Source organism: Phalacrocorax aristotelis, chromosome Z (assembly GCF_949628215.1).
Source record: "Phalacrocorax aristotelis chromosome Z, bGulAri2.1, whole genome shotgun sequence".
NCBI lineage: Eukaryota > Metazoa > Chordata > Aves > Suliformes > Phalacrocoracidae > Phalacrocorax > Phalacrocorax aristotelis.
Window position 1 is genome coordinate 67,421,636 of NC_134311.1, and position 11,945 is coordinate 67,433,580.

General features: G+C 35.3%; 1 protein-coding gene across 6 annotated transcripts in view; it reads left to right on the forward strand.

Moving 5' to 3' along the window:
- Positions 1-11,542, forward strand: part of FYB1 (FYN binding protein 1) — a 68,145-nt gene extending 56,603 nt beyond the window's left edge. For 3 of the 6 annotated variants that reach the window (XM_075078523.1, XM_075078525.1, XM_075078524.1), the window contains 6 exons: positions 494-602; positions 1,977-2,082; positions 2,409-2,571; positions 7,094-7,127; positions 8,682-8,713; positions 8,829-11,542. In XM_075078523.1, coding sequence (XP_074934624.1) covers positions 494-602; positions 1,977-2,082; positions 2,409-2,571; positions 7,094-7,127; positions 8,682-8,713; positions 8,829-8,851 — 467 coding nt within the window. In that variant the 3' untranslated portion in view covers positions 8,852-11,542. The remainder of the gene's footprint in view (positions 1-493; positions 603-1,976; positions 2,083-2,408; positions 2,572-7,093; positions 7,128-8,681; positions 8,714-8,828) is intronic. The other 3 variants (XM_075078526.1, XM_075078529.1, XM_075078527.1) reach the window with 2 other exon arrangements.
- Positions 11,543-11,945: the final 403 nt, after the last annotated feature.

Consider the following 11,945-nt stretch of genomic DNA (forward strand, 5'->3'; position numbering starts at 1 on the left):
TAAGAATTCTTTTCACGGCTTTGGCATTGCAAGATGGCCTAAAAACCTGCATACGTGTGATTCATATCCACTTCTAAGCAATGTTGCATTGACCAGAATGCTACAGAATTGCCCAAGTGTACCTTAACATCAAACCCCCAAAAAATACTTTGATGCAACACAGTGGGAAATGGACTAATTAAAATGAAGATTAAAGGCTATTGCATTAGCCAACATGTGCTAAAACTTGCTTCAGCTTAAGAAGATTAAAATATCAGTGAATACCTGTTTTTATTAATAAAGAGTCTTATTCTGAAAAGGTTGGCTGGTGTTTGTTTTGCACAGTACAATGTGCAAAACTGAGAACCCAGAGTTACTATAGACAATAAACGGCTACAGTACTTGCCGCAATTTCTTGTCAATTTAGCTACACTACCATAGATTGTAACACAATGTATTCACTACTCAAAGATCGCATAATAATTTTCCATCCTTTTAAACACTATTGTTTCAGATTATGGAGACAATGATGTCTATGATGATGTAGATTCTTCAGATTTCCCTCCTCCACCATCTGACCTCAAGCAAGTGAAAATGGGAATTACCCCCCTGATTAGAAATCTGTAATACATTGTGAAACATTTTCAAAGTATTTACTAGAGGCATATTGCTACTAATACATGCTTTATTTGCTAGTGTCAGGGTTTGTAATTCTCCTAACCCTACTGTTGACAATGGTAGTTGAATGCTCCCTGCGTCCATTTCAGATTGAAATAATTATTAGACCATGGAATAAATAAGCACCCTTTGAATTTCAGCAAATTCAGTCCCTGATGGACAATATGTAGAAATAAATGCACAGCCTAAACATACTTCATAGTAGATTGATTCTCTGCATGCAGTCCGCTTCCTATCAAAATCTGGGGACTGTTAGGACAAGTACTAGATCCCAGCTGCTGCAGTATTTTAAAAGGAGATAGTGCCCTGTGTTTATAAGTATAAAACACATCTGGAGGTGTAAAGTTCAACTTGGAAAACTTTCATCCCTGTACCAGGAAGTTATGGCCATCTCTGGAGCACAGATGTGTTATGAGCACAGATGCATCTGTGAAGATGACTGCAATATGTCACATTCTGTTGTCACTAACTCCACTCAGGCGGAGCTACAAAGTGCACTACAATAAAGTAGTCTGGAGACAGTAAAACAGGGAGAGATCTTTGAACTTTATAACCAAAGGAAAAGTCGTGGCCCTCCTAACCAAATCTAGGTTAGTTCACACACACACATTCATCATCAGTGAGACTGTCATCCGCAGATCCTGCAGAGATCAGGAAGGATCAAAAAGTCGAGTCAGGCGTTAAATTGCCAGGTATAGCATCAGGAAGGGCAGTTAGGACATGAAACTCTTACATGCTCATTGGCACAAGTCAACAATATTAGGGATGTGGGAAAAAAACCCAGAACTTGAAATGGGTCATGTAATGCAGATTCCCTGGTGTAGCAAGGTCTTCTATGGCAATATAGGAGTAACACAACTGCTGTACAAAAGGCTAAGATGTTCCAGCTGCCTCTGTAGCGAGACATGCTATTCAACCTGTCGCCCAAAGATCCATAGACTTCACAAAAATTGCTCCTTGTATGGAGATTCTAAAGTGATGGGTATCATTTACCTAAATTATTTTCAGTAGATGTAAAGTTTTCATTGCTGTAGCAGCCAGACACTTCAACTAATTTTCCATATTCACTTACATGATAGATATATTAACATCAGAACTCATTAAAAGAGAATAGGAAAGACAACTCCAATTTTTATTTCTTTTTAAATCAAATCTGTATTTTATTATTCACATTAGTTTTGTAGAGCAACAAAACCATACTGAAGACACATGAAGAAAATGCATTTACACTAAAATCTCACTAAAATTATCAGAAGCATTGTCAACACCCCAGACGTGTTGCTAATTTCATGTTTTTTTCCTGTAACCTCTTGGTTTAGTTCATCAAAATCAGCAAGCCTTGGAAAACATAAACCGGATGAAAAAGATGTACAAAAGCTTAAAAAGAGGGAAAAAGAAGAGAAAGAGTTCAGGAAAAGGTTCAAAGTAAGTTTTGTTCATATAAAATCGAAAGATGATAATACCTTTATCATGTCCTCTAATTTGTAACCCCGAATTTGCATCCCCGAATTTGCAAATAATCCATTATTTTGCCTTTGAAAGGTAAAGTATTACTACTTGTAAAAATTGCAGTCTGAGCATTTTGTAAGTCCAAATGGCAAGCATGGGCACATACTACATTGCATTAAAAATTAATTGCCTAATTTTCAAAAATGTAGTAATAAATGGGAATATAGTGGTCTAAAAAATGCATGATGATAAGCTTTATGTTGATGGTTTTTAACCAGCATCTCTTTATTTTATTTTTGCAGTTTGAAGGTGAAATTAAAGTTCTTTACTCTACCACCACCGTCCAGGATTTGCCCCAGAAAAGATGGGGACCTAAAGACTTACAAGTTAAACCAGGGGAGACTCTTGAAATTATAGAAAGTACAGATGATACCAAGGTCCTGTGCAGGAATGAAGACGGAAGATGTAAGTTCTATTAAAAAGCTGTAGTACAAATCAAATTGTCAGAGAATAATTGAGTCAGGACATGTAAAAAACCCTCTTTCTTGTCATATTAAAACAGAGCCTCACCCTTGCCTTTTTCCTTGGCTGGTGGTTGACAAGAGGTAGATTGTTTTTATTTTATTATTGTGTTTTATGAGTGCCTTAAAAAAATTAAAAGTCCAATAGACAAGAGATAACAAATGTGAGAAAAAGGACATCTTAATTATGTAAAACTTGCTTTGCATCAACTAAGATTAGCAGATGTTTTTGTTGCTTCTGCCTCCCTCTATTTGCCAAAAAGAGCATAGCTATGATGCCCTACAGAATCTAGTAAAAGTAAAATCCTTGCTGTACCTCTGGGAAGCACTTGTCCGTTGATCACAGCCAAGGGAAAATCAATAGCAAATTCTTACTTTGGACTGCCAGAGATGGAGTCTAATCTTTTCAACAGGGAGGAGGGAGGAAACTGCTTAGGAGTCTTCCCCCCAGCCCCTAGCTGATCCAAGGCATATGTCCTCATTGGCATGCCTGCCTGTTTTGGGAACTGTGCAAGGCCTTTCAGTGCTTCTTTGAAACCCTTGGCTAGGATGCGCATTGGCAGAAGATTTTGCGTTTTTGAAGAAGTCTGGAGCATCTACTGTTGGTTTTGATTTCTTAATGTGCTTCTGTTACAATACTTTTCAAAACTCCTAATGGAAAGTCACTTTGTGTAGGAACAGACTACAATCAAAGTAGCAACATCCTTCCACCCACCTTTACTTTTTACCTCTGACCTATGTAAGAGACAGTCCAATACAATAAACCTCTTAGGGGGATTCAGTCACTTCTCTTTTTTTCCCTCTGTACTCAACGGTTAAGAGTCTGGAGTATAGCCTTCTTCCTGGCAGGCCTGCAGGGTGAGGAAGAATTTCTTGCATAACAACCCATATGTTTTTCAAAATATGGATTGCACTAGTGTAGCCACTTTCCAAAGAGCAGCTTTCAATGCTGCATTTCTTTGAATCAAGCTAGTAACAAAGTAGAAAGTAGTTCATGTTGGCTGGTTTCCTCACATAGTCTTCAAAGCCTTTCAAATACTGACAGGAGCAACTGCTTTGCAATGCATAAACGAGCAAAACAAAAATATCCTCCCTGAAAACATCTGAATAGATCTCTCTCAGTTTTCACATTAATTAGTGTAGTTTGAATCCTACTTCAGTGAAGTGCATGACAGTTTTGGTTATTTGCTTTAGTTGCTCTAGCTCCTCATAACCTGAATCCATGATTTTACCTTTTGAAAGCCAGGTAGACTGAAAATGAATCATTAAAGATGTTTTTCTTATTTTCTTGCACATTAATTCTTCTATTTGATTGATAACTTATGAAGCACTTCCATAGCTTCATGCCTCTACCAGCCGTTAAACAAAATAAAAAATAATATTACAGTGTCTTCTCACCCCTTTAAGTAAGGGCTGCTGATATTAGGAATGTATTCTGCTATCACTTATTTTAATTGTCATGAAATGATTTGAAATTTCAAAAGCGAAACAAGGAACAGATTCTCATTTACCTTCTCAAATTCTTTCTTACTGTTGCCTTGTGACCCACATACCTTTTGAAATACACAAAACTCTTCAATTCATGTTCATACATTTTGCTTAAACATGTGGATATAAACGGACTTCAGTGCCTAAAAATGTGACTTGTGTCCCCTCCAAGCTTCCTTTACACTGTCAGAGAGCAGCTGGCCTGATGTATCCTAGCTTTCAGTGGTGCTAAGTAATCAAGACGGATTGTGCTGGCCTGTTGCCTTGTTCCCTATTACTCAAGCCACAGAAATATGAATAAATTATTTAGAAACTGAAACTTTGGATGTGTAATTTTGGATAAGTAATTTTGAAAAAGTGTGAGATTAGCAGAGGCTGTATCTCCCACATATTTAGGGGCTAGGGACTGTCAGAAGAACCTGGATTATGCTTTGCAGCAGTAGAAGGACAGGCACATGCACATCTGGCTTGCAAGCACACTGTGTTTGTACACCATGACTATAAACGAAGAAATTTTGCTTCCATGTATTTCATGTGAGAAAATTAAAAGAATAAACAGAGAAGATTAGATTAGCCAAATTATTTTAAATGATTCCCAGTGAGACTTAAGGAGTCCTGGAAATTATTGGACTCTGCTTAAAGAGAATTTTAAAAATATAAAGAAAAAAATCTATTTCCATGCCTTTATCCCAGATAATAAATTCTGAGGGAAGACAACCTGGCTAAGAATATCCTGAATAAACAGAGCTTTCCCTACATGTACTGACTTGCAATCAGCCTCAGAGAATAAGCAGGTGACTGAAACTCAGTAGCACTGGGTTATTTGACTATTGAAGATTACCTGCAGTTTAACATTTTTAGTAAGCAAGAGTTATAACAGAATTTTTGTAACTATCAAATCTTCATGACCCTGAAGATATAAATACAGGCAAATGAAGCAAATTTCATCTCACATAGCTGCAATCAAATATTGAATGCGTTGAACAATTTTTTAATTCATGCAACAGTTAAGTCTTAAACATAAGCTAAAGCAGATTAGTGTCACATAAAATATTATCACATGAAATTAATGCCTTCTTAGGCAACCTTCAGCTCTAGCACAAGACAGAAGTTTTCTCAAAAAATGCAGCATTTTTAACGTATTATGTCCTTCGCAGAGCAAATCACTAATCTGCTTTTAATATAGCAATTAATAAAGCATATTCTGGAAAAAAAATTTATTTACATTTGAGATTTATAGCAATATCTGATAGCTACCTATTTTAAGATGGAAATATGCCATCTTAAAATTAATTACACAAACTTTTTTTATTAAGAAAAGCTGTATATAAGAATTAGCTACTTATTACTATTTGCAGGCCTATTTGGGATATTATTCTTGTCAGATAGCTTTCCCAGTATACCATATAGGCATCACAGGACATTTTTATATATCAAAACATTGGCCAGTTGAAGACTGTGATAATTCAGCAGCTTTTGGGAACAGTACTAGCTCATTGTGTCTGTCTGATGCCAGTTTACAAGGGAACATTTCCCCTACCTGTAAAGTTACAGATTTTAAAAAGGGCCATTTCAATTAGAATAAAATTAGGGCTTGGATGTAAAAAAAGCTTAGCACAAAATATGAGGTTCTTTAGCTGGACATTACTGTGCGGTAAAAAAAAAAAAAAGAGAAGATGCTTTCACATCTTGTTTATCAGAAAAGAAAAATTCATGTGAAGGAAGAAATAATTCCTTAAGGTAAAACAGTAAGATCTGGGGATTCATCTAGACTGACCTGAAGGATCATCACCAGAAAGACTAGCAGAAAATTTATACTTTCTGTACTATATAATGGTTCCTCTATGTACATGGAGTAGTAACAGCTCCAATAACTCAAGAAACTTTACCAATCAAGCTAACAAACTTATTCTAAAACCTATGAATTTTGAATGAATTACTAAAGAACTATCATTTTAGTGTGACCATTTAAACCTCCTAACGAATAAAAGAAGGAAACACACAGTAATTTCAAATATAACACAATATCCTGTTTCTCCTTCAGAACCATCCTAATTTTGTACCAACATACTAATTTTTACCTACAAATATGTAATTATTTTTATGGTTTTCTCTTTGCTTGCATATGTTATACCGATTGACAAGTATTTCAGTAGATTACTTTTACCAAAGACAGCAAGTAATTTTTTCCAGAGATTAAGTAAGTTGAAGAAGAATATGTACAGTTTTATCTGATTTTATTAGCAGTGCAACAGAGTAATAGAATAATTCATTAGTCAGTAGCTTTTCTAAGGTACTTCCATTATCTATGTAAAGAGTTGTTATTAATATGATACAGTTAAAAATTTTTAAACAGCTACAGTTAATGATAACTAATTGGTGTATACATCTCAAAAGACATTTTTTCCCCTGTAGGAAACTATACATATTTCTGTTATTTATTATTATAAATGTTACTATGTGGTTATTATTATACAATATTTTTGTGCTATAGTTTGTGAACTGTACTATATTTTGTGTTAATACCTATTGTTTCACACCCCTCTCATGCAACCAGGAAACTAAAATATAAGATGAAAACCTAATCTTGTATAACCTGTATCACTATTTTCTCCTTTCAGCACTGTTTTTGTACACAATGGAAACTTGCAACAAAACAAGAGAAATTTCATTTTATGAATACATAAAGTACATGGCGCAGTAGACATCTAACTATTCTTGGAGCTACTTTAGCATTCTGATTCCCTATCTGAGGCATCACATTATACTAAATAAGTAGATAAGAATAACTAAAACTAAAATTGGACATAGCAAATTTTCCTTGAGTACCTAGGCATCGTACATTGTTATCCATCTATTATGTCTTTCCACCTGAAATATCTGAAAATGAAAAACTGCATTTCATTAGAGCTAGCAACAGAAGAAATAACATGAATATTTAAATTTAACTTGAATACTTTTCTATTTTCATTTTACAGATGGCTACGTTCTGAGAAGCAATTTAGTTGAGAAGTAAGTACAAAGTGATGTTTTTGAAAAATTTGTTATAACACTCAATTTTGCTTTAAATTGTTTGCTAAATAGAAGTGAAATGTAATTATTTTAATATGTCATTCTAGTCCTGCAAATGGAGTGATTTTTATAGAGTTTAGATTTCTCAATAATTAGTCACATATATCCATGCTGAAAATTTCCTCATTGCTTAACCATAAACTCTGGTTGAAACCATGAAAAATTATATAAATTACACATTATTGGTACTACAATTACTGAACTGCACATTAATGTGATTAACTGTATTGATGCCTTTTCCAAATGGTTAACTAAAATAGACCAATTTTTCTTTAGGTTTATTTTTATTTCAGTCTTATTGGGATTGAGCAGATTTGGCTCAGCCTTGCCCTGTATAATTGCGTGGAGTTTAGCGTTTAGGTTCTAATCCAAAACTCTTGTCAGACAAATCCTTTCCATTTCCTTCAGTGGGCTTTATGTTTATAAAATCAGATGTCACTTTTAGAACTGAGGCCTGCAAACATTTATACACATGTTTAAGTTACATATATAAATAGCCTTATTGGCTTCCCTGGGCCTGTTCATGTATCCAAGTGACATATTTTGAAAATTCCTATTCATGGAGGGTGTATTATTTATAGACGTTACCTAAATTCACAGAATCACAGAATGGCAGGGATTGGAAGGGACCTCTGGAGATCATCTTGTCCAACCCCCGTCCTTGAGCAGGCACACCTACAGCAGGGGGCACAGGAACACATCCAGGCGGGGTTTGAATGTCTCCAGGGAAGGGACTCCACAGCCTCCCTGGGCAGCCTGTGCCACTGCTCTGGCACTCGCACAGGGAAGCAGTTTTTTCTCATGTTTAGCTGGAACTTCCTGTGTTCCAACTGGTGCCCATTGCCCCTGGTCCTGTCGTTGGGCACCACTGGAAAGAGTCCAGTCCCATCATCCTGACACCCACCCTTCAGCTATTTATAGGTATTTATGAGATCCTCCCTCAGCCTTCTCTTCCCCAGGCTGAACAAAGCCAGGTCTCTCAGCCTTTCCTCATAAGGGAGATGCTCCAGCCCCCTGATCATCTTGGTAGCTCCCCACTGGACTTGCTCAAGCAGTTGTCTAAAAAGCTGCTTTTCCAAAGCCATTATGGCATTGCCAAGTACAAAAACAAATAAGAATTTCAAGGGCATACTGATTTTTTTTACTCATCTTTTCTGGTTTTCATTTAAAAAAAATCAGTAAGTATTTTGTGGAAATGTTTCTAAGTTATTTCAAATAGCTACTTTAAAGATTAGTTTAAAAAAACCAACCTTTTAATAAAGCAAGCCTTTCACATTAGAAAGAAATATATCCAGCTCTACCCTTCACTGAAAATCCTTTGACCTGACCACCTTGCTCAACACTGTTTTGTTACCACAAAGGTTGTGCTTTTCTAATTAGCAAATTACTGGATAGCATCTCTGCACCATACTGCTACACTATTTTGTATCTGCATGCAAATACTAATATATATTTGATGTCTCAATATTTAATACATTTTTTTTTAATTTACAGTGATGGAGAGATTTATGATGATATTGGTGATGGTATGTTGAACATTTCAAACAATACAATAACTATATTCAATTACACCAAATAACTTTATCCTTGAGTCGAAGTACCACACAATACTAATATTTTTGCATTTTATTTCCATTTCAGATTGCATCTATGATAATGACTGATGTAGAATTCTATGCAAATAAGAGCTTCATGGAAGATCAAAATCTATTTCAGACTTCCTAATTAATCGTGAAAGCAAGAGAAGTCACTAAAGCTGATTACAAGTTAATCAGTTACACTCTTCTAAATGTATAATTAACCTTTTTTAGGATTTCAGGGTTTTGTCATCCATTGATTTGTACAACTTTCATATTGTCATTTATCTGAGCAACTAAAATTCAGGGAATATGAACTGAGGTTAAGGTTACAATTTTCCACAGTGACAGTCCATGTAAAAAGTTTTTCAATTAGCTATACCCAAAGAGGCCAGCTCAGGTTTATGAAGGATACAGAGGAAAACAAACCCTGGCAACAGGTTTTGCTCTGGCTCTGGTCTATGAAACAGCAGAGGCTGCCACTCCAGGGAGGGCAGCATCCTGAAAAGAAAGGCTTCCTTTGGTGATAACATCCTGTTGTGAAAACAGGAAATCAAAAGTGGGCATCAGAGAAGACAACATGTTGCTGACCTGCCATTCTACCTGCAATAGCGCTAGCTACACTGACATGTACAGCCACATACCATTATTGCTGAAGTTTCTTCTACATTGTACTAATTATAGAATCCCATTTTCTAAAATTTATTTGACCATTTTCTAAGTACTTTAGACTAATAGTAATAGTAAAATAGTAAGGATGTTATATTACACAAAGCACTCTGAGATATAAACCATAGAAGAGTCTACTTCATAGTATAGTGTTGCTCAAAATATATTCAGAACATTTAGGTTAAGATTTAATTTCTGTTCAGTTTGAAAGTATGTTGTTATTGTCACTATAGTAATTTAGGCATTAAAATGCACCTATAAACTTACAATAAACTGGTTGGAAATAACTTCTAGATTAAATACATATTTGTACTCATCACACTATTTTGATAAAATCTTTTTCTTCTAAGTACTATATTATGCACTAGTCTTGGCTAAATGACAGTATAGAAATTAAACATTTCCATGCTTATCCATTGTAGAAACATTTATTCCTAAAGATCATTGGTGATGCTGTCATCTGAATGAGCAAGTAGCAAATGAAAGTAAAATGAACGGATTAGTCATAATAATAAATATCACTTTGCACTTATATATCAGAATTCACTGGAAATCAAAAGGTGTTCACATTGAACTCCCAATAAAGCGGGTAAGCATGTGCAGAAAATAGAACATGTATTTGTAATGTGTGATGCTTTTGCTATAGTGCAAGATAATCAAAAACCTGTAACAACCAATGTGGCTGGATCAGTGCAAGCAACTCCCCTTGATCATCAAGTCTTCTGTAATCCTCAAGGGAAGTAAGGTACACTGTACAAACCAGTGCAATGTAGCAAGCTAGCCGGTTTAGCTTATAAACATAAAAAATTTGGCTCTGTTGAAGTCAGTAAGTTTTGGTCTTACCTTCAATGGAGCTGAGATTTGATCTTACACAAGTGGCTTTTACTGGTAGTTCAAAACACAGTAAGTCTCTGAGGAGGTATAATGCTATGGGGATATCAAACATAAAATTTACTGTAGAGACAATAGCCTATAAGCTATTTTATACTGTATTTAAAATCACTGATAATACACTGAAAAGCTATATGCAAACTTGATTTTCCTGTTCTGTATTTTCTATTCAACCAGCATCCAGGCATACAAATACCAATTTTATGTGTAAATGTCAGCACCAGCACCCAAACTTAAAACATGGCCATGTATATTAAGTACAATCAATGTGCCTGGCCATTTGGCTATAGCTGCTGGTGGTTTACTTATTTTTCAGGGGCATTCAAATTAGCCTAATTTGCATCAAATTAATGATATGCCAAAGAACTGAGAGGGGATACAGACATTTAGAAATACACAACCACTTGTCAGTTAACAATATGATAGTTTTATACTTTACAGTTAATTATCTCAGAAAGAGTTTGTGCTGAATTCTAACATATATGTCCAATCTTGTCTTAGTTTTGACTGATAGTAGAACCTCACGTGTTGCAGTAAGACCGACAAAGGAACTTTCCTTTTGAATATAGTTTATCTTGTGTTAAAGGATTTCAGTAGAACACAAACCTCTTTTGAACCCCTGAAAAAGAAGTGAATTTTACTATTTGTAAGATCTTTTGGTCATGTATTTAAAATAGCTTTTCCATGTTCTTAGCCTTGATGTGTTGTAGGTACTGTGTTTCCTTACTGATTATACTGACTGAATTGGTCTTATGATACATTAAATCATCAAAAGAAATAATCATAAGATACTTTAAGCTAAAACTCTGTGCATTGTTTGCATAGGTCAAATATAATGTGATTGTTACAGGGTGTTGAAATGTATTTATAAGGTACTACTCTGAAAAATTGCTGGTATTGTGTATCTTTTAATTATTTTACCAATGTCATTCACTGGATGCATTTTTTCTTTCTTCTGAATAAAAGCATGCTTCCTGACAAGAAATGTGGGTACACCATCTTCTGCCAAACTAGAACAACAGTAGCTGAAAAATAACTTCTGAAAATTATCACTGAGCAGCTGACAGAGTGAAAACCAACTTTATTATTGCTGCAAAGGCAGCACAGCTACAATGTGGCATTTGTTTGTCAGTAATTACTATCCAGAGAGTGAGATGTAAGCAGAAAATCTTCTAGATGGGAAAATCTATAGTTTAATAAAGACTGTATTTAAAGGGTTTCTCACCTGTAATTCGTTCTATTATCTTTTAAAAGAAAGAAAAGGAAAGCTGTTCCCTCTCTTGATTTTTTTCCCTCTCCAAACTCAGTCTATAATCCAGGAGTATTTGGCTGTGCCTGCTAAAACATTCAACAGTGAAAACATCAAAATATTGACATAAAAATCAGACTTCAGCATGAATACCCCAGTTAAGGTAAATAGAGCTGGTTTCCATCTGTGTTGTACCTTTACACTGTCCCAGTAAACAGGCTAAGCAAAACACAAACTGGGAGGGCAAAAAAGACTTCTCTAATTCAAGAGCTTTAGAGCATTTCTCTGCTGTTACCACAGGCTCTGGACTGCAGGAATGCAGCTGATCTCCTGTGCATTCCTGTGTAAGAGGTTTATATTCTCGATCCACAT